At 39.2% G+C, this 23680-nt stretch overlaps 1 protein-coding gene across 1 annotated transcript in view; it reads left to right on the top strand.

The window, feature by feature from the left end:
* Positions 1-5094: 5094 nt before the first annotated feature.
* Positions 5095-23680, top strand: part of si:dkey-110c1.10 (unconventional myosin-Vb) — a 27222-nt gene continuing 8636 nt past the window's right edge. Inside the window, exons 1-26 of the mRNA XM_023279101.3 lie at positions 5095-5253; positions 5911-6021; positions 6103-6271; positions 8230-8374; positions 8508-8664; positions 8742-8885; positions 8997-9078; positions 9171-9278; positions 9370-9482; positions 9562-9830; positions 9917-9998; positions 16708-16848; positions 16968-17099; positions 17194-17277; positions 17362-17478; positions 17578-17675; positions 19010-19096; positions 19392-19712; positions 21400-21556; positions 21709-21948; positions 22058-22267; positions 22383-22476; positions 22560-22708; positions 22792-22995; positions 23077-23177; positions 23270-23384. Of these exons, the coding sequence (XP_023134869.2) occupies positions 5227-5253; positions 5911-6021; positions 6103-6271; positions 8230-8374; positions 8508-8664; positions 8742-8885; positions 8997-9078; positions 9171-9278; positions 9370-9482; positions 9562-9830; positions 9917-9998; positions 16708-16848; positions 16968-17099; positions 17194-17277; positions 17362-17478; positions 17578-17675; positions 19010-19096; positions 19392-19712; positions 21400-21556; positions 21709-21948; positions 22058-22267; positions 22383-22476; positions 22560-22708; positions 22792-22995; positions 23077-23177; positions 23270-23384 (3657 nt within the window). The 5' untranslated portion in view covers positions 5095-5226. The remainder of the gene's footprint in view (positions 5254-5910; positions 6022-6102; positions 6272-8229; positions 8375-8507; positions 8665-8741; positions 8886-8996; positions 9079-9170; positions 9279-9369; positions 9483-9561; positions 9831-9916; positions 9999-16707; positions 16849-16967; positions 17100-17193; positions 17278-17361; positions 17479-17577; positions 17676-19009; positions 19097-19391; positions 19713-21399; positions 21557-21708; positions 21949-22057; positions 22268-22382; positions 22477-22559; positions 22709-22791; positions 22996-23076; positions 23178-23269; positions 23385-23680) is intronic.

Here is a 23680-nt window from a genome sequence, read left to right as displayed (position 1 = left end):
GCTATACAATGACGTTTTTAGAGCGACATGCTATACTATGACGTTTTTTGAGCGACATGCTATACTATGAAGTTCTTTGGGCGACATGCTATACTACGACGTTTTTCGAGCGACATGCTATACTATGACGTGTTTAGAGGGACATGCTATACTATGACATTTTTAGAGGGACCTGCTATACTATGACGTTTTTCGAGCGACATGCTATACTATGATGTTTTTTGGACAACACGCTATACTATGATGATTTTTGAGCCACATGAAGTTCATTAAAACTGGCACCGATCAGTAAATTATCATTTATTACCGACCAGCTGTTGGAGTCCTTCAGTGTCTGTTGGTCCAATCAGCCGAAGGACTGAATTACTGAACTGAAAACTGATTAAAACAAGACAACAGACAGTAAAACTGTCTGTGGAAAATGTGCTGCTGCTCCACCGATAAATACCAACAAACTAAAACAAGCTTGGTGGAAGTGTTGCTTTTAGTGATTTTTTTTAATAAATAGCAAATATGAGGCTTTATTTTTTCTGGAAGTAAAAGGAAACGTTGCTTGTCCGTAGTTTCGCTAACTTAACTTTAGCTGCACTTTCACCATGTTCTGCTAGATTTTTTTTTATATTAAAATAGCTGCACTTCCTTTATATATTTGGTCATTTCTTATGTTGCTTCTGTTTCATTGCAATTATATTTCAATAATATCACTTTAAATACAGGTAATTGAAAAGAAAAAAAAATGGCTCTGAAATACTCAATGAACTGATACATCATCTAGTGTTAAACTGAATAAGAATCTTAACAAAATGTAACTGACTGAGCTATGTTAATTAAATTGAAATATTTCAAATTGAAAGAAACACATTGACTGAAAGATTTCACTCAATTAAACCTTAAATTCATTTACCTAAGAAAACCATCCTTTAATGTCTTACCTTAAAATGACCTACATTTTTAAAAAACATAGATGCAAAGTAAAAGTTTCACACTAAAGATGAATCACTGATGAACATTTAATTGCATTAACTAAATTATTATGAGGAAACAGAAATCCATTTCTAATACTTCTATCAAATATGTTTATGTCTATAAAATATACTAGACATCAATAAAAATGGCTGCATAGTGAAATATATGAAGTCCATCTGCATTTATACATCACATTCATGTTTAAATAACGGGAATTGCAGCCCAAGTTCAGTCAAGTCAGCGGAATTACGGGTAAACAACATTTCCAGGGATCTTTCAAAATAAAAGCCCTGATTTGTTTTACGGAAAAATTACGTGATTTCAAAAATGTGATTCTGAAAATGTAAATCAAACTGTAATAGGCGTTAGCTAGCTGCTTCACTTGCTCTGAATATTTTTGTAAAAAATGAATCCATATTCTGGCTACATTACCGACAGCAGCGTCCCTGGAGTGACCGGAAAGGTTAGCCGAGCTAGCGGAAGTGCTAATGAGGTCTGCTCTGGCACGGATTACCGTCACACATGTAGCTTTGAAAACAAATCTTCTACAAGACACAGAGCTGTAGCTCCGTTTCAGTGTGAGCTCTAATGTTTCTCTGTGTGACTGTGTCTGACTTCCTCTAATAAAATCCTCCTGTTCACTGGGAGTTGCAGCTACCAGAGACATGAAGATCTATGTATGGGTCAGACTGAGAGCCGGAGAGCAGCGATTGGTCAGACTGAGAGCCGGAGAGCAGTGATTGGTCAGACTGACTCAGAGCCGAGGATTCTCTGTCCCGCCCACATTTACTGGCTTCTGCTGTTTACCTGCTGCTGGTAACAATGTTAGCCTCCAAAAGTGAAGATAAACTCTGCAGGAAAGTCATTTTTGTAACTAGTTGTACTCTTCTCCGCATCTGGACAACATCACATATAAAGCAGTGAAGTTACTGTAAGTTAACATCAAACTGTAACCTCTGATATAAACATGTTCTAACATCGTGTTTAAAAATTGTTCTGTAAATCTGAGATTACGTTTCCTCGTTTAGTGTTAACGCTGATGCTAAATCAGGTTTATCAGTGTCATAAACTAGTTAACTGTTAGCTGTAGCTAAGTTTCCTGCAGATCACAGCTGATCAATCATAACGGATCGATAACTGCTGTTTTAATGATCAGCAGATGTAAATAAATCTACGTTAATGTTCCTCCACAGAACTGTTACTGATGAATGTTATCTCTCATTTCAGTTCTGAGTTAGTATGTCTTTTCTTTGCTTCAGTTTTTTTCTCTCCAACAGTATATGGTGAGATAACTGTGGAGCTCATGTTAATGCTAATGATACATTAGAATAAAACAGAATAAACTTTATTGTCTATCTAAGGCAGTAAAATGTTCTTTAGCCTCAACAAGGAAAACAAACATTTCCATATGATTAAAAAATAGGGCAAAATACAGCACTCTATTGCGTTCCATTCATATGCTGATAAAAAGGAGTGAGGGTTCTCCAGGTAGGTTTTTTCAGAGTTTCACAAGGTATGAAGGTGTCCCCGTTAAAGAACACGGCAGCCAGACTTTCCAGGTTAATGATGTTTATTGTTGTTGCAGATAACTCTGTGCTGCACTGTAGACACCTGTGGCTAGTTGTGGATAACTGTGGCTAGCTGTGGTTCTGAAACGTCACAAACAGGAATACTGAATCAGTAACACATTCTGCATAAATGTAACCACAATAATAATTATACTATGAAACAGTAACACAAATGCACATAAACACAATAACGAAGGGCAAAATATTATGCATGGTTCAGCATTTCAATCACATGACAGTAGCAACGTAACCAACCCGCTCGGACAGACAACATGGTGGGCTAATTGCTAAGCTAACGTCTGTCATGTAAAGTGTCGCTAAACGATTAACAAGTAACACTAAACAGTGCATAATCATGCTCTACTGGTGGAACACATGACCACTCACCTTCATCATTTACACACAACAGGTTAAGGAAGAAAAAAAATGCAACATGCATTCAGTTCAGACGTGCACAGGAGAGAACTAGCTAACAACTGTGCAGCTATGGAGAAAAACTACGGCACCACACGAGGTGCGTATCCAGCTGTGGTTGTCTGAAGAGTCTTTTCTCCTTCATCACTGCGAGGAAGAGCAGCACTGATGTCCTCCTCATCCTACCAATAATAACAATACTGCTGCAGATTCAGCTCCTCTCTTCATTATACAACTTGTCCTGTGACTGTTCAGTTTTTACATTTCACTGTCAGCAACACATTATTTATTTCATCTCTTTATTGCATGTGTTTACACATCTTTACAGTTCACAATAGTTAAACAATGTAGTTTTTAAATGTGCAATAAAGGAAATAATGAAGCTCTTGACCTGAATGTGTTGATGGTTTAATGTTGCATATCTGCTATAAATAACATGGACTTTTTACATAGCATTTCTGCTACAACAGCAGAGATGAAGTTAAAGGTGATAAATGGAACCTGTGAATACTAAGAACAGAGAATAATAAACTGCTGAGAGTTGGTCTGTCCTTCTGTAAGTGAAAGTTAAACAGGTAGTGGTTCACTGAGGATGTCATCCATTCAGTCTCCTTCTTCACATAGATGAGGTTTTCCTTCTGTTGGCTTCACTCAGAAGATCTTCACAGTGAATATGAGACACCTGAGATGAAGACAGACATCACATTATCAGCATCAACAGCAGAAGTTCATTTTAAAGCATTCCTGGATATATTTCCTATTTCATATAGTTTTCCAAGCACTGAAAGACAGAAAGGCCTGCAGTCACTTTAGCTTTAGGAGAGGATTTTATTATCTAGCTTATCTGTGCTGTAATTTAAATGTAATAACTGTAGTGTTCATCATTACTTTGGACATATTGTGGGAGGATATTTTTCTAATCTGCACTAAGATGTACTACATTATGTGAATCAGTCATTAAACAACGTTAATGATTTGAGAGTAAATTCACTGTTTTCTCCAGTTTAACTTCAGAGACTTGGCAGATATTCAGGACTACTGACAACACAGAACCTTAACCTCACTGTTTGAACCACATTTAGGTTTTCTAAACATTACATTAATGTGAACCAGCGTCTCCATGAACAGTTTTATTAACTAAATGTACCACATTACAGTACACAAACATCGTTAGCATAACGCTATGCTAGCTTGAATCAGGCTACAACTGAGCAGCTAGCTCGGTTAGCATCGCTAACATTAAAACTAATATTTACCGGATGCTAACTTTCTTCTCTGGTCAACACACACAGAAATAAACTCCACCAACATCTGGAGTGCATGGCACACATTATATCTGACACTAAAGCTGCATATAAAGTGCATTAAAAGCGGCACCGATATGAAAATAAACATTAACTTACCGAACTATCAGAGTCCTTTCAGTGTCTGCTGGTAGAATCAGCTGAAGGCAGAAAACTGGTTAAAACAAGACAACGGGCAGGAAAACGGTCTGTGGAAAAGGTTCTGCTGCTGCACCGATAAATAAACCAACAGTTATATCAGAATTAATCCAAACGAGGAGAGCAGAATCTCTGCTGCTTCCTCCATAGGACCTGTCAATCATTCCAGACCAGACTGTCAATCAAGTAGCCCCGCCCCCTGGCTTCGCAAAACTTTAACACTACAAAAAATTCAATATTGATTTATTTTAAGATCGGCCACCTGATCTCTCATTTTGACCATAAAAACTGACGAAAAAATTTATATCCAGTCTATGCACCGTACTCCACTCCACACTTGCTGATGACCACTTCCGGTCTAAGAAAATGAAAAAACGGACCTTTTTCGTTTCTATCTCTTACTGATTTTACTTTTTTGTTATTCTAAATATAAAATGAAAATCAAAGCATTTTAAAAATTTTGTATATCCCTTTTGAACATGAAAACGAAAAACACCTTGTATTTCAATTTTAATTTTTGTATTTTAAAACGAAAATCAAATAACCACTCGTTTTTTTTTTCAGTACCCGTTTCAGAACGGAAAATCCAACTGCCAAAATATACACGGACGGCTGATGGTTCAGACTCTGCACATCCAATCACTGCATCCTCCTGCAGATTAACAGTTAACCTGACGGTCTTCATGCGAGTCTGGACAAAGTGCAAAAAAAACCCTGTCGCCTGGACAGAAAGCGCCTGTGCAGAGAAGCCGAGGATACCGGCTGGTCTTACCTGTAGATGCTGCCTTGTTCTGAAGTTTTAAATGATGTCTCCCTACATGCTTTAAGTGTTCAAGATGGCAACACTAGAATTATACAGAAAGGTAAGACTGATTTTAGATAGATTTTTGGATTTTTAAAAAAGGTTTACCTCTATATAACCAGCAGTTTTTGGGTCATTTTAATTAAGAAGAATATTTTAGCATTTAAAAACATTTCTAATCATGATTGAAAATGAATGTTTGCCTGCTTTGTGGTTGTCAGGCTCTCTCAGTAAGCATATTTTCATAAAAATTGGTTTAAATTCTCTGAATTCTTCTTGTTGAATTTGCTTTGCCAGAACTTTAAATCCTTATTTCTCAAAGGTGTTTGGCAGTGATTTGGACTGACTTTTGAAAGTATCTGCTAGTATTTGCAGAACCTGTCAGGATAAAGCCTATGCATTAAAGATGAATTAGCGAATAGGCTTAGTGCTGGTAAATAATGACTAATCTATGCAGTTTAGCGAGAGGATGACCGGTGTTAATTTTTAACACAGTTTAAGAGCCTTTTATGCTGATGGGTGACAAAATATCTCAACTGGGTGGGACCAGGAAATGCGACAGCTGCCTGAAGAGTGTTTAACAGCAAATTAAAAAAATGTAATAAAATCTTTCTCCTTGACTTCCAGTTTGTTTAGATCATGCAGATTGTTTTCATCTTGTAGTATGAATGTTCCACTGAACACTTACACACCTGAAGCTGTCTCTTCCTTTGTTTAGGGGGCCAGTGTTTGGGTTCCTGACCCAGATGAAGTCTGGGTTTCAGCTCAGCTCCTCCAGGACTACAAACCTGGAGAGAAACAGCTGTTGCTGCAGCTCTCTAATGGAAATGTGAGACAAGCAGCATCATTATATTGCCCATTGATTACCACAATACAAGGAAAGACCCATAACTTCCATTTTAACTGATAGGAGGTGCACTACCCGGTGGGCTCTCCCTCTGATCTCCCTCCATTGGGGAACCCTGACATCCTGGAGGGTGAGAACGACCTGACAGCTCTCAGCTTCCTCCATGAACCTGCTGTGCTGCACAACCTCCAAGTTCGATTTCTGGACTATAACAACATCTACACCTACTGTGGTGAGCACAGAATGGTAGAAAACAGAAGAAATATTATGAAATAGGATTTATGGTGTCATAAATCCAGAACCACTCAGCTCTTGTGTGCTTCTGTGTGCACAATCATAACTCGTAAAGTTATGTATTGTACAGTAGGTCAAAGTTTGAGACAACTCCCTCACTGCCACACTGCCACACATTCAATCAAAGTGGATTCTTATTTTATATCTGTGTTATGCTGTTTTATGAGTTGACAAATTTGTGTTAAATTAGTAACTGAGGGGGTTAGAAGCAGAATGGTCTGACATAAAAACATCCAAACTGAGTTTTATATAATTTCTGTCGTATTTTTTGGTCTACATTTTAATGGCAACCCACAACTCAAAAGTAGCGTTACAGAGGCGCTTTGAATGTTAGACCATTCTTGAAAACAAAAACTTTGAACCCATTTTTCTCAAAAACTACAGAAAGTGGGTGAGACCTCTCTGCTTCCAAATCCTTCAACTGAAGTTTTCACCCATAAATGTTGCCAATAAACATACTACTCACTGATGACCTACATCAAGAATGATTTCTGTATTTCAGGTTTTTAGATTTTTTTTTTAATGTTTAGAAGTACAAAGTAAGTTATCTATCAAATTATGCAGAAGTCAGATTCAAAACTCTTGTTCCATTTTGTTGACAAGTTTTCAAGGAAAGGACATTGGTTATCTTTTTTTTTTTTTTAAATCTAACTATAGGTCCAAAAATACTGTCACTAACCAGAAACAAATGCATTTTGCCATGTTTATAAGGAATGCATTTTTTCTATAAACCAGGCTGTGAATAATATCGGAATAAACCTCTTTATAAAAACCTTCATTATTTCGATAAATAGCAATAAAGTTTGGTGTTGGAGACACAGCAGGCGAGTAAATGATAGTTTAAATAATAAATGTCACTATGAAACTTCCCCAGTTAATTACATTAACTCTCGTGTCGTCCTGTGGGTCAGAACTGACCCGTTTTAAAGTTTGAAAATGTGGAGAAAAAAAATTTCGCAATGAAACTTCTGATGTCCACATTTTCAACATTTTTGAGAAATCTTTGAACATTTTTTGGTGGAAAAAGAAATGCTAAAAATGTTTCTTAAGAACATTCACAAAAAAATCTTAGGTGAATGTTCTCAAGAGAATATTAGCAGGTTTACTGATATATATGTAATCACTTTAGATATTTTTAGGATTTTTTTGGAAGATTTTTGCTAATTTGAAAATATTTACAAGAATTTTCTTGCCAAATCTGGATGTTTTTTTTTTTTTTTTAAAATAAAACTTTTAAGCGAAACTTTTAATGGATTATTGTAATTTTCTCCCTGAAGGTTTTGCAAATTTTCAGAAATTTGGGGAATTTTTTGCGGAATTTTTGGATTTTTTTCAGACAAGGAAACAATGTTTTTTGGTGCCCGTAAATGAGGACAACAGGAGGGTTAAGACAATTGTTTGCTGTATTAAAGAAAGTTTTAAAATAGCATGTTTAAATATGCAAATAAGGTTCTGTCTAATGGATTAACAGATATTTACACAAAATTTGTATTTTGGGTCTTTTCTTTGTACTAGTCTGAAACTAGACTTGTTATGGAAGCAGAATACCTCATAATCTCAGTGCATAAAAGGTTTTTTTTAATCAGAGTGTGATTATATGCCTGTTTTCATTGTAATTATTAGTTACAGAAGTTTATGCTGATTTTTAATACATGTGGAGTAAATCGATTTTGAGAAAATTGGGTGCTTAGAGTTGTGTGAAGATGCTACTTCTTGTTCTCTTCCATTGTTATTGCAAAAAAATATATTTTTAAATGCATATCCTTTATAGATATGCAGAAATCAGTAGCTGAACTGATTTTAAAAAATATTGTACTGACTTCAACAATCAGTCTTTGTAAACCAAAGTCCTGTCTATATCCAGGTTCTTATGACTTCCCTCATCTGTCCCTGCAGGAATTGTGTTAGTGGCCATCAATCCTTATGATCAGCTCCCAATATATGGAGAGGAGGTGATCGATGCTTACAGCGGTCAGGACATGACCGACATGGAACCTCACATCTTCTCTGTGGCGGAGGAAGCTTATCGCACCATGACCAGGTCAGGGGTCAAAGAGTGGAGGTCAACTGGGCCTCTGAAACTATACACAAAACATTCATTTCATTTAGTCTTTTTTCACCTGTGTACTTTCAACCTGCAACAACACTGAAAGTCGTTCTACCTGTGCATATAGGGAGGAGAAGAATCAGTCGATCATCATCAGTGGGGAGTCTGGATCTGGGAAAACTGTCTCAGCCAAATTCACCATGCGATACTTTGCTGTGGTCGGAGGAGCAGCTCAGCAGACCAGCGTGGAGGAGAGAGTTCTGGCTTCTAATCCTATCATGGAGGTGATGGATTTTCTCTCATGTGTGCTTTTTAAAGTTAGAAAAAGAAGGTAATTCTGTGGTTTTTTTTTTGTCTGCAGTCCATTGGGAACGCTAAAACAACTCGAAATGACAACAGCAGTCGCTTTGGAAAGTACATTGAGATCGGCTTTGGCAGGAAGGGGGACATCATCGGGGCGAACATGAGGACATATCTGCTGGAGAAGTCCAGGGTGGTCTTCCAGGTAAACGTAGGCCTGAGATAGTTTTAGTTATTTGCACGTTAGTAGCTATTTCATCACAAATGTGTTGCAAAGTGTTCATGAATGTTCCCTCTATATTTGTGTGTATTTAAGGCATCTGCAGAGAGAAACTACCACATCTTCTATCAGCTGTGCGCCTCCAGAGAGCTGCCTGAAATGAGATCTCTCAGACTGGGTGACTTGCAGGCGATTCCTTCAGCCTTGTACCACAAGATCAACATGTCTGCATTGTATATTACAATGTATGTGATGTTTTTTTGTCTCCAGATGCACCTGAGTGTTTCCGCTACACTAACCAGGGAGGGGAGATGCAGATACCTGGTACTGATGATGTGTCCGACCTGGAGCGCACTCGCAATGCTTTCACCATTCTGGGTACAGGATTTGAATAGATGCATTCACATAAACAATATAAATTTGAAGGTAAAACCAGATAATTCTTGATTTCTGTACACTGAATTTGCAGGTGTACAACCGGACCAACAGATGGAGCTCTTCAGGATCTTGTCAGCTGTTCTGCACCTGGGAAATGTGGACATTCAAGCCAGTGGAAGAAGTTCAGACAGAAGTTTTATTGATGTAATGGATGTTCTTCTTTAGTTTCTCTCAACTTCAATCCCTTTGTGAGTGAATAATTTTCTTTTATGTTCTTCCTTAGGCCGACGACCGATCCCTGGCTGTCTTCTCCAAGCTCTTAGGAGTTGAAGGATCTCAGATGGCTCACTGGATTTGCCATCGCAGATTGACTGTAGGAGGAGAGATGCTGGTCAAACCAATGACCGGTCAGCAGGCTGTGGAGGCCAGAGATGCACTCGCTAAACACATTTACGGTCAGCTGTTCACTTGGACCGTGCAGAGACTGAACTCAGCTCTGAGCACCCAGAGGAGACGAGCCAAGTCCTTTATAGGGGTGCTGGACATCTATGGGTGAGTGAATGAGCCATCTGCAGTGTGTGGTCGAGTAACTTTAGTGTGTCTTTAAAACAGATTCATGTATCTGTCTTTTTGAACAGGTTTGAGACCTTCGAGCGCAACAGTTTTGAGCAGTTCTGTATAAATTACGCGAATGAGAAGCTACAACAGCAGTTCAACAGGGTGAGTCATGTGACAAACAGATTTCTGTGTTTCTTTCGTGTCAGAGGCATTTTACCTTCATATTTAACTGACTGTCAGTGGTTTTAATAAATGTAATTCCAGACAATTTTTGGAACAACAATCACATGATTGTGATCCTACTACAAAATGACTGATTTATCAGTTGGAAATCATCCAAGGAACAAATGATTAAACTGTGGGGTGTTTCTGAGTCCTGCTACATATTTAGGTCATGTATGTAGCAAACCCCAGCCAGACAATGGTGAAGCTCCTGATGTTTCATAAAGCCTTTATTTACGTTCAGCCGTCAACCTTATTTTGAACACAAGTCCACCTTTCTGTCCTTCACTCCTTTCTTCAGGAAACACCATCAGAGCTTGTCTCCATTCCAGCTGCTTCTAAGTTTAGACACATCCTTTACGAGACAGCAACAGCTGGAACCATTTTCTTTCATCTTTACGTGAATTTTTGGACTTTTCGTCTTTGTCATGTCAAGAAACTGCTTCTTAGATAAACACTTCCTGTGCCACTGGAATGGTGACAAAAGAAAAGCCCGTAACATTAAAAATACGTCTTCAAAATAAAAGCATGGAGGGAATGGTTATTTTAACACGAGCAAAACAAAGGCTTGCCAAAAGTGATGCACTGATCAACAGACCTTTATAAGAGTAATTTACACGCAAGTCGGTATCCATACATAACGTGTACATGCATAACACATGCCTGCGCCCAGCACCAGGTCATTTTTAATTAAATATTGCAGCCATTGGAAATGATACGTCAACTGAGCTGCCTTGGCATAGTGCCTTTTTAGTATTTAGTATGTCGTCCAAAATATCACTAAAACATCATAGTATAGTATGTCGTCCAACAACCATAAAGAAGGTGCTCAGGTAGCTCAACTAGTTGAGAGGGTGACTCATATACAAGACTGTGTCGGAGACACACGTTCGATTCCAGTTCATGGCCCATCACTGCACTGTCTTCCTCTCTCCTTACCTATTGAATAAAACCAACACAAGAGCCCAAAAAACAGCTTAGTACGTTGTCCAAAATATCACAAAAACGTCAGTTTAGTATGTCGTCCAAAATGTGACAAAAACGTCGGTTTAGTATGTCATCCACAGGGTGTAAAAAACATCATAGTTTAGTATGTTGTCAAAATACGACAAAAACGTCATAGTTTAGTATGTCGTCCAAACTGTGGAAAAAAAACGACATTGATGCTGCAAACTTGGTTCTGTTCAGAACACGTGGCTTTCTGGCTGCTCTGACGTGTTCTTGTACTCTCTCGTGGTCCAAAAGTAACAAAAATAATATCAAAAGTCTATTCAAAAAAAGTCATTGTCCAAACTCACAATTAGGAACAGATTCATCAATTTATTTACCTTCAGGAGTTTATCAAAATTAACAAAGAGCAAAGTCCTTTCAATAGTCTGCCACGCCACGGTCAAAAACAATTTACCTCCTGTTTGCGCCACACCTGTGGCAATTGGTGTGGCCTTTAAATACAGGTAACTAGGTCACAGCACCACTTACTGGTTACTGATTGAGATGGCTCCAACACAACCGGCCCCTAATTGTTTATGGCCGTACAGGAACATAACAAATACAACAAACAAATAACTTATGGAGCCATAATAAACCATTTTCAATATATACCTTGTGTTAACAAAAATAGATCCCCTCTTATTTTCTTTTTTTATGATGGAAGTCAAACATTTTATGCTTTATTTTCTACTAATAAACAAAGTTTTGTTACACGTCTTTCAATGACATTTGTTTTTGTTTGAATCTGAACTGTTCTGACTATGCCTGATTTGTCAGGGAATGTTTTAATCACTCTTCCTATTAACCAGGAGTTCCTTGGAGCAGTTGCATCTGTAATCAGAACAATGTCTCCCACTCTGAGATTACGTTGGATGTTATTCCATTTTTGCTTTTCCTGCACTGCAGCAAGGTATTCTTTTGACCATCTTTTCCAGAATAGATCCGAGATATACTGGGCCTGTTTCCATCTTCGCCTTGCATATTGGTTGTTTTGATCAAATATGCCTGGAGGGAGAATTGGGTTCCTCTTCAATATCAGCAGATGGTTTGGTGTTAGAGGTTCAAGGTCTTGGGTCCTCAGATACCTTTGTGATGGGTCTGTCATTTAGGATTGCTTCTGCTTCACACAGGACTGTTAATAGGGCTTCATCGGTTAAGATCTGGTGATGTAGCACAGATACCAGCACTTTTCTAACCAGCCTGATCATACTTTCCCAAGCACCGCCATGATGTGAAGCTGATGGTGGATTGAAACTCCACTTGATGTTGTCATGCATTAAAGCTTTCTTGATTGATCCATTATTTATCCTTGTGATTGCTCGTTTTAGCTCCTTTTCTGCTCCAGTGAAGCTTGTGCCTTTATCAGAGCGAAAATGAGACACAGGTCCTCTCCGACACATGAATCGATGTATGGCACTGAAGCAGGAAATCAGTGTCCAGAGAATGTGCCACTTCTAAATGAATAGCCCTGCTGGCCATACATGTGAAAATGACTCCTTATCGTTTTACTTTGGAACGTCGTTGCTTTACCTCACTGGGCCCAAAGCAGTCCACTCCTACGTTAGTAAATGGAGGCAAATCCGGAGTTATTCTTTCTTTGGGAAAGTCGGCCATTTTTTGATAACACAACTTGCCTTTGTGACGTCTACAAAAGGTGCAGCTTGACAGGACCTTTCGTGCAGCTGCATTAGCATGCGTGATCCAGTACCTTTCTCTTAGTCTTGAGAGCATGAAATTTCTCCCACTGTGTCCAGTCTGTTCATGTATGTGTTTAAGGATTAATGATGAAATATGATGATCGTTTAATAAAATAATGGGATGTTTTCTTCCTTCTGGCATTGCAGTCCTGGACAGCGTACCACCTACCCTAAGTAGCCCATCCTCAAGAACAGGGTTCAGCTTGTAGATAGGGCTGCTCCTTTTCACAGGTTTTCCAGACAGCAGTGCACCCATTTCACTGTTAAATCTTTCTCTTTGGCAGAACTGGATGATTGCAGTTTCTGCCACAGACAAGTCTTCAGATGGCAAATCTTGTCCCACTGAGCATTTCACCTTCAACATTTCACCTTCAACATTTCCTGCGCAATGTGATTGAGATCTGCAGGGTTATCCAATAAAAGTCGCTTCCTTTTTCGACTCAGTTCCAGTAGAATCTTCCTCATTTTGAGTATCCTCGCAACTGTAGTTTTCAGCTTTTTCCAATCTGCATGATACATGATGAGCTGGGTGGTTGTGCAGCTGTTTTGTACACTTACTGCATTTGTAGTGGTCTCCCTTTTGACCTCGGGATCACCTTCAGCAATAGTAGTCTTTACATTTCCATTATTATTTATTATTATCAGTTTATTTAAAAAGGGACCATGTGCAATATTAAACATAAATGTTTCCATTTCATGTATTGCACCAGAGTTAGCTTTAAGCTAATTTCCATCTGCAGTCCCTTGCCCCCCCTTGGCAGGTCACAATAAAAACATCAAAACATTAAAATGTTACAAAAAAGTACATGACACAGTGAAACAAAACATTATACACAAACACACACACACACACACACACACACACACACACACACACACACACACACACACACACACTCTTAAAAGCACACACATACACACACTCACACACAAATGCCAATTAAAAGGACATTGCTAGACTAAAATAAATGACAGTGAAACAAAACATACACACACACACTCTTAAAAGCACACATGTACACACACAGTCACACACAAATACCAATCAGGTTCAAACAATAACTCCTGAATTGTCCTTTTTAATTCAACAGCTTTACTCAGTTTAAATTTTCTTGTTTTTTCTAAATCTCCTGTTTTACAAAGCAGTGCTTTTGTGCTAAGTTTTACTTTTCTTTTTGTGACTGGGTGTTCAGCCTCACTAACAGTCTGAGATTCAGCAGTTACTTCTATTGCCTCAATCATCTTTTCACACAAATCTGCATTGTTACCTTGATTATCAGTTTGAACCTTCGAACCATCTTGAGTTTCAGACATTTTTTAACCATTTGTTCATCAACCACAGTTTTTCGTTTAAAAGTTGCTTTTTCAAAAGTTCACACCAGAACACAACGTAAATTCTGTCCATGAAAATAAAGTCTCTTCCTTTGAAGTAGTGTCTTGGACTTGAAATAAAGTTTATTTTACTTTGACGCAATGCATTGGTATTTCAAATAGATATTTGTGTGCACACTTATATATAATGGTCATATGTATGTGTGTGGTAGCGCTACCACGTACCTCCTTTATTAGATCTCGATCCAAAAGAACTTTTCCTTGTCTGTCCGTCGCTGTCCCGGAGTCTCCTGTCTCCGCCCGCTGCACCGCGTCCAGACGTCCACACCTTGCCAACGGGTGGTCCACTGTCCGACTCCGATGCTCGTCGCTGTGTCCAAAGCAGCCGTGACTCCTCCTGTCGGGTCTCTCCTGCGCCCTGCCGTGAGCTGTGGTGAAGATCAGCGTGGTCTGAACCACAGCGTCTAGATTACAGCTGGATCACAGCGTTGCCGTCGTCGTCTCGATCCACAACTTACAGTTTCGATATGATCAAATAGAGGTTGTTTTTGACTAATTGATGCCGCAAACTTGGTTCTGCTCAGAACGCGTGGCTTTCTGGCTGCTCTGACGTGTTCTTGTACTCTCTCGTGGTCCAAAAATAACATCAATAGTCTATTCAAAAAAACCAATGTCCAAACTCACAATTATGAACGGATTCATCAATTTATTTACCTTCAGGAGTTTATCAAAATTAACAAAGAGCAAAGTCCTTTCAATAGTCTGCCACGCCACGGTCAAAAACAATTTACCTCCTGTTTGCGCCACACCTGTGGCAATTAGTGCAGCCTTTAAATAGAGGTTACTAGGTCACAGCACCACTTACTGGTTACTGATTGAAATGGCTCCAACAGTCACAGTTTAGTATGTCGTCCAAAATGTGGAAAAAACCATCATAGTTTAGTATGTCGTCCAACAAATGGAAGAAGAGGTGTTCAGGTAGCTCAACTGGTTGAAAGGGGGACGCATGAACAGGACTTTGTCGGAGACGTAGGTTCGAGTCCAGTTCATGGTCCTTCACTGCAGGTCTTCCCGTCTGCTTATCTACTAAATAACACCAACACAAGGGCCCAAAAAACAACTTTCAAATAAACATCATAATTTAGTATGTTGTCCAAAATGTGACAAAAACGTCATGTTTTAGTATGTCGTCCAAAATGTATAAAAAACGTCATCATTACTCTGCCAAGCACTGGCGGAGTTATGTGACGATCGCCATATGTTAGTCTGTGTGTAAATCTGTGTGAAACATCACTCAAAAACTGACAAACGGATTTGCATGAAATTTTTAGGTCAGAAATGACACAAGGACCAAGTGATCAGATTTTGGCAGTGATCAAATCATCCAAGGAACAAATGATTAAACTGTGGGGTGTTTCTGAGTCCTGCTACATATTTAGTTCATGTATGTAGCAAACCCCAGCCAGACAATGGTGAAGCTCCTGATGTTTCACAAAGCCTTTATTTATGTTCAGCCGTCAGCCTTATTTTGAACACAAGTCCACCTTTCTGTCCTTCACTCCTTTCTTCAGGAAACACCATCAGAGCTTGTCTCCATTCCAGCTGCTTCTAAGTTTAGACACATCCTTTGCTAGACAGAAACAGTGTGGAACCGTTTTCTTTCATCTTTACGTGAATTTTTGGACTTTTCATCTTTGTCATGTCAAGAAACTGCTTCTTGGATAAACACTTCCTGTGCCGCTGGAATGGTTACAAAAGAAAAGCCCACAACATTAAAAATACGCCTTCAAAATAAAAGCATGGAGGGAATGGTTATTTTAACGAGCAAAACAAAGGCTTGCCAAAAGTGATGAACTGATCAACAGACCTTTATAAGAGTAATTTAGAAGCAGTTCTGTATCCATACATAATGTGCACATGCATAACACATGCTTGCGCTCAGCACAAGGTCATTTTTTATTAAAGATTTCATTCGTCAGAAATGATACGTCAACTGAGCAGCCTTGGAGGAGTACTGCGTTCGCTGAGAGTTTTTCTAGTTTTCATATGTCACACCTCATAGAGCAAAGATGTTCAAAAACTGGATTCGACTTTCAGTTTTCTTCTCTTTTTGCTTCTCTCGCTCTTCCACCTGTTCTCCTCTGTGCTGTTTTCATAGTTTTTATATTTTCTCCAGCTCACCACCTGATTTACATCTCTCTCCTTTCCTTTATGTCTAGAATAAAAACTTGCTATTCTGTACACTTTTCTTTCTCCTTTTTTGCTACAGTTTGTGTTGTGTGCATTATTTATGTGCTATGCTGTTTTCTTTCTATTATTGTTTGTATATATTGTTGATTTCTAAGGATTTTTAAAGATCAATCTATGGATTATCATTGCAAACAAGCATTGCTTCATTGTACATACTTGTTTCTATACAAATAAACATTACACTCTCCTAGACTGCGATATCACTTATGTGATAAACAGTTTCCAAAATCTTACAATAGCTTCTCAAAGTTACTATAAGCACAAGGAGGAGTTGCTCTGCCTTGGTTTCTTTATCACGGGGATGATCAGGTCATCTGCCTGCTTGAACTTCACTTCTGACTTTCAACTTTTACATTTCAGTTTTGTGTTTTTTTCTACAGCATGTGTTCCATTTGGAGCAGGAGGAGTATGTCCGGGAGGAGCTGGCCTGGAACAGAATTGAGTTCAGTGATAATCAGCAGTGCATCAGTCTCATAGAGGGACAACTGGGCATGTTTGATCTGTTGGATGAGGAGTGCAGGGTCAGTCTGTAGTCTTATTTTTACCTGCTGCCTGGTATGTCTCTTTTTTCCCCCCTGTGCATACTAATATCGAGGTTTGTGTTTTCTCTGTGATAATTGCTTCTCTGTGAATTATCCAGATGCCCAAAGGCTCAGATGAAAACTGGGTTCGTAAATTATACGACCAACACCTGACCAGCAAACCTCATCCTCACTTTAGGAAACCTCGACTGTCCAACATCGCCTTCATCGTCCTGCACTTTGCTGACACGGTGAGTGACATAGTTTTGCATCTCGTATTTAGCTCTAATGTGATTTTATAATTTTCCTCAGTGTCTGTATTGAGATTATTTTTCTTTCCATCAGGTGCAATATGAATGTGAAGGCTTTTTAGACAAGAACAGAGATACGGTCTTTGAGGAGCTGATTAACATCCTCAAAGCCAGTCAGGTAAATATTTGCTACATATAAAAGTCTCACAGATTAATTTGTGATTTCTAAATAACTAATTTGCGCGTTACAAACTTGCATCAGTCTGAGCTGGTGGCCGAGTTGTTCCAACAGCAGGGAAACGTGCCGTCTGCGGCCAATGGAAGCGTTCGTTCAGAGAAAAGAGCCACCAGGGAACATAAACTGACTGTGGGCTTCCAGGTGTAGTGTTTATTCTGTTTTCAGATGGTTTCACTCATTTAAATGTGCAGCTTGCATCCATTTTCAACACTATGTTTTGTGTTCATCTGTGTCTTTCAGTTCCGTCAGTCTTTACAGATGTTAATGGACACTCTGAACAGCACGACTCCTCACTACGTCCGCTGTATTAAACCCAACGATCTCAAAGAGCCTTTTATGTATGTCCTCATTTGAATCAACTTCACAGCTTTTTATCGCTTTGGTGTGTTTTACTGCTGTTGTCCAAAAAAGACACTATAATTCTGAGTACCTTGGGAGAAAGATAGAACTTGTCCAGAATCTCTCACGAGGAGAAAAACAAGAGTTACAGCGTTTTTTTGTTTTTTTTTTTTAAATATCGTGTGGCAGTAAACATAAAACTATTTCACCAGTTTGTTTTGAATGGTTCAACAAATTAAACCTCATGTAATTCTTCTAGATCACATCAGAAACTCTACATTTAATATGTGGACAAAGACATATTAACTCTTGTATGAAAGAATAGGAAAAAAATCTTGACTTAATTTACGTATTTATAATTTATGCTGTTACATTGCAAGGTTAGAATCTTATTTATTTGTTTGAATTTGATTTCATTATTTGTGCGATTTGACATTTCTGTCAATGTAAATCACTTTGGAACTCTAATTTTTAAAGTGTGATACAGATAAGTAATAATAATTTTTAACACAAATGCATGTCACATTAATGAAATGAGCATTTTGTTTCTCCAAAAATAAATACACATTTAAGTTACTACGAATAGATCAATATTATACAAATACATGATTACAAATTTTATTATTATCCCTTATTAATCCCATGAGGGGAGATTCTGATATTCGCATGTCTCCCCACTTGGGGGAGTCAGAGCGACGAGTCAGTCGTGGCACAGCGCCCCTGGAGGAGGAAGGGTTAAGGGCGTTGCTCAAGGGCCCAACAGTGGCCACATCGGGGCTTGAACCTCTGACCTTCTGATCAGTTGTCCAGAGACTTAACCGTTGTGCCACCACTGCCCACCAGGCAGCTTAGAACTGAACTCTTTACATATATTAATAATGCCTCATTGTCTTCCACTGAGAATTTATTATAATCATTTAATCTCTGCTTGTTGCAGTTTTATATTTACACTGATAATGTAACAGTAAAACCAGTACTGGATGAAGTATTCAGTTCCTTTACTTAAATGAAAGTACAAATACAGCAACATAAAAATACTCCGCAAGACAAAGTCCTGCATAAAAAATACTACCCTTTTTTTAAAAGTAAATGTTCTGGTTTGGCTCTGACTGATTATGTGACATAACTAGATTGTTAATAGTGAAGCATCAATGTCTCGGCATCATGTTACTGTTGGAGCTGCTGCAGGTGAAGCTTCTGGAACTACTGTGAGATACTTTAATTACAGTTTTTTGTACAGAGACAGCAGATAAATCTAAAATGTATGGTCACTGGCAGACGAAAGAAATAAAAGCAAAGTTGTGATACACTAATGTTTGTTTTCCTTTTTCAGGTTTGACCCTAAGAGGACGGTGCAGCAGCTGAGAGCCTGCGGGGTGTTGGAGACGATTCGTATCAGCGCTGCAGGTTATCCAACAAGGTATTTAGCACCTCCTAGACTTTCACCTTACTCTCTACAAAGTTTTAGTATATTATGAGAACTGTGTGGAGCCTTGAAAGTCATATAAAGGAGGATATCTGTAAGTCTCAGATGACAAAGTCTCATGACATCACAACAGTTCCTTACGGGTAACATGTTATTCTGACTTAAAAGTGAGCGAATAAAGCGCAAGGAAAAGCACATTGTGAATGTTTGACTGACTAAAAACAATCTGAAGAGAAATTTCTGGCTGTTTTCTTCAAAATTTCTATATCTACTAAATCCGTGTATGCAGGTGGACGTATGAGGAGTTCTTCAGCAGGTATCGTGTTCTGCTCCGAGGAGCTCAGAACCAGGACCAGGCCCAGGCCTCCTGCAGACAGAACCTGCCTCAGCTCATCCCAGACCCAGACCAGTACTGCTTTGGAAAGACCAAAGTGTTTTTCCGGGCCGGTCAGGTGGCTCTTCTGGAGAGGCTGAGAGCTGAGAGGCTGCGAATCGCCGCTGTGATCATCCAGAGTCAGGTCAGAGGATGGCTGGCTCGGATCAGATACACCAAGATCTTCTGGGCCACTGTCACCATACAGAGATACACCAGAGGAACTCTGGCCAGACGGTGAGGATTGAAAGTGATATTTGTCTGTCTGTGTCTATTTATGTATCTCTTCTAGATTATGTGAGATCTGTTGATGTCCTCCCACATTCATAGTTTGGTGACTGCACATGACTGTCCATATTAAGATGATTGTCTTTTGATGGGTAGAAATGTTCAATTAATTGTCTCTGCTTTAATACACATATGAGCAATATTATCAGTGCACAGTGAGCATTTGGCATACATTGGCATATAACGTTCTTAAAAAACAGATTTACTGTGCCACAGACTTGTGGATGAAACCACCAAGACAGCTAGGATTTACAAGCCTCAGCGACTGAGATGGGAAAGACTGCACATACATCATCTGTTACCTGTTCGTCACCAGTTGTAGCAATATAGAGATGCAACGAGAAAGCCATTATTGAAAAAAACAAAACAAACTCATGTTAAATCTCAATTAGAGTTTACCAGAAGACTTGTGGGAGACTCTGAAGTCAACTGGAAAAATGTTCTTTGGTTGGATGACCGAAGATGAGCTTTCTGGTCGTCAGACTAAATGCTATCTTTAGCAAACATCAAACACTACACATAATCTCACACACACTTTCCCCACCATGAAGCATGGTGGTGGCAGCATCATAGCATAGGGATGCTTCTCGGCAGCAAGCCCTGGAAGCTTTGGAAAAGTAGATGGTAAAATGAGTTCAGCAAAGTATAGGAGAATCCTGAAGGATGATCTGATGCAGACTGCAGTTGAACTGCCACTTGAGGGAAGATTTATTTTCTAGCAAGATGATGACCTGAAGCATGTAGTCAGAGCTACACAGAAATGGCTTAAAGACAACAAAGGGAAGGTTCTGGAGTTGTCAAGTCAGAACCCAAACCTGAATCCAATTGAGAATTTGTGACTGGACTTGAAAAGATCTGTTCACTTATGATCCCTGTGCAGCCTGACAGTTTTGTAAACAGGAATGAGAAAAAATTGAGTGTCCAGATGCACAAGACTGATTGAAATCTGTTCACAGAGGATCAATGCTCTAACTGCGACTGAATGTGCATCTGCAAAGAGGATAAATACCTATGCAGTCAGTTACTTTATCTATCTATCTATCTATCTATCTATCTATCTATCTATCTATCTATCTATCTATCTATCTATCTATCTATCTATCTATCTATCTATCTATCTATCTATCTATCTATCTATATGTATGTATGTATGTATGTATGTATATATATATATATATATATATATACATACATACATACATACATATATATACACATATACATATACATATACATATACATATATATATATATATATACATATACATATACATATATATATATATATATATATATATATATATATATATATATATATATATATATATATATATATATATATATATATATATATATATATATATATATATATATATATATGTGTATATTCTTGTCAAGAAAGACAAATTATATTGACCATGATTCAGTTTCAATGAGGTTGAATACTTTTTTTTCGGTACTGTAACTAATTAGGCACAGTTTATATTTGGAACTATCTAAGGTGATGCTTCAATGTGTTTTAAACTTCACAATAACCTGTGGAAACTAGAAAATACTGCCAGCTTTGTTATCTTTCTGTATTTTGTTCTCCAACACAAAATGACATGATTCTCATCTTTGTCATTTGTTTCTGCAGACTGGCTCTGGCTCTGCGCTACACCAAGGCAGCCTTAGTGATCCAGAAGACCTACCGTATGGTGGTGGTCAGACAGCTGTTCCTCATGATCCGACAGGCCACCATCACCATCCAGGCCTTCACCAGGGGAACACTGGCTCGCCGCAGATACAGAGTGGTCAGCGTTTGGTGTTATCCATCTCTTTACATGCTTGCGTAGACCTTAAAAAGTGACGCCTAAACATTGCATCACCTTCATAAAATTGGTCCTTTATCTTGCTCGAATGTGATAAGCAGCGAACTAAATCCAGCTTTATTCTCGTTCCTCAGCTGGTGGCAGAGAGGGCCGCTGTGTTGCTCCAGGCGAGAGTGCGTGGGTGGCTGGTGAGGAAGGCGTACAGGCAAATACGTGCAGCAGTGGTGTTCATGCAGTGCTGCATTCGGCGCAGGGCGGCCAAGAGAGAGCTGCAGAAACTAAAGACTGAGGCTCGCTCAGTGGAAAGGTTCAGAGAGCTCAATAAGGGCATGGAAGTCAAACTGATGCAGCTGCAGTTGAAAGCAGACCAGGAGGTGGGTGAGGGTTGCAGAGTGGATGAATGTAAACTTAAGAAGCTCTAAAAGGTCTGGGTCAAGAGGTTGTTTTATTTTATATTTACATGATAAAGTTATTTGCATTCAGGCCAGAGAGAGCGCTGCTTTGAGAGAGACCCTGAACACAGAGCGAGAGGCGACCAGTACCGAGCTGGAGGCTCTGAGGGCGACAATACAGAAACTAGAGAGCCAGAAACTAGAGAAACCTCCTCCTGCTCCAGTTATCAGCGAGAAGGAGGTGGAGGACAGGAGGAAAGCTGAGGAGAAAGCTGCTCAGAAGATCCTCCAACTCAAACAAGTTGGTCTCCCAATCCCAGAAACACTTGACACATGATCCTTTGTTTATCTTTTACTTTATACATCTGATTTAAAAGATGTTAACTTCTTCTTTACATTTTCTTTTGTTCTTTAAGGAGCTGCAAGAACTGCAGAAAGAAAAAGACAATTTTCACAAGGAGAAAGAGGAACTCTCTGCTCGGTTGCTTGAACAAGTAAAAGCACAAGAAGGTTGGTTTCCATTTCACCACCATCACACAATCTAAATTATTCCTTCTTTACGCCTTCCTCCCTTCTTTTCCATGTATATGCAGAGCATGTGCATCAGGCGGTGTCTCAGGCGAATGCAGCTCTTCGTGCAGAGCTGGATGAAGAAAGAAGGAAGTACCAGGGTCTCCTGAGGGAGTTCACCAGACTGGAGCAGCGATACGACAACCTCAGGGACATGAGTCTGCTCACCGAGGTTCACAGCTGCACTTACAGACACACTTCTTCAGACTTCAGTAGCATTTGATGTAAAACTCTCTTCTTGTTGTCCCTCTTCAGCGCAACAAAGGCCACCGAAGGACCGACTCCACCCAGAGTCTGAGCCTGGAGCCTCTCTCCCCCTCCTCACCCCAGTCCCTCACCCCTCTCTCCCTGTCACCCTTCCCATCTGCCTTCCCTTCCCCGGAGGAGGTCCGCAGGTTCAGCGTGACGTCGCCTTCTCTGGAGAAGAGGCTCTCAGTGTGGAACCTCGACCCGCCAATGGTGAGGAGATATAAGAGTTGAGATTTGTGCAAAAAAACATTTTACAAATAGAAATCCTAACCTCCATGTTCACGTTGACAGGACCAGCTGATGGAGAAGCTGGATGTGGCCAAAGACCCGGCAGTGAAGATGAAAGGAGAAGACCTGGCCTATGCCTACGATGCTGTACGAGTGGCCAACAAGTCAGTCCGTCTCTACTTACTCACTAATTCAGTTTTATGTTATGGTTTATATTTAATGGATTAACTTGTCTGTCTGTCTGTCTGTCTGTCAGGTTTCTGGAGAGTCAGCTGCGTAACCAGCGCAGTCAGTGGGAGGAAGAACTGGAGTCTCTGAGGCGCCAACTCAATCAAAACATCTCTGGTTCTTCCTCTGCTGCACATAGACAGGTAGAGATTTACTCAAGCTGTCCGTAGTGCTGGAGTAACGGCAAATAAGAACAGAAGTTTTTTTAAATACTTATATATATTTTTAGTTCATCATTGTCCTCTACTTAGCTTGATGTTCCTAATAATATTTAACCCTGATTGTTGCTGTCTTATAATTATACTAATAGGATCGTAATAAAACAAGTGGACATATTCAGAACCTTCACTTCAATAAAAATACAGATACAGCAGAGTAATAATACTCTATCATGTCTAGGAAGCATGCATGAAAATCCCACTTTAAGATAAGATTAGAT

The sequence above is a fragment of the Amphiprion ocellaris genome, chromosome 2 (assembly GCF_022539595.1).
Source record: "Amphiprion ocellaris isolate individual 3 ecotype Okinawa chromosome 2, ASM2253959v1, whole genome shotgun sequence".
Taxonomy (NCBI): domain Eukaryota; kingdom Metazoa; phylum Chordata; class Actinopteri; family Pomacentridae; genus Amphiprion; species Amphiprion ocellaris.
This window is presented reverse-complemented; position numbering and strand designations above follow the sequence as displayed.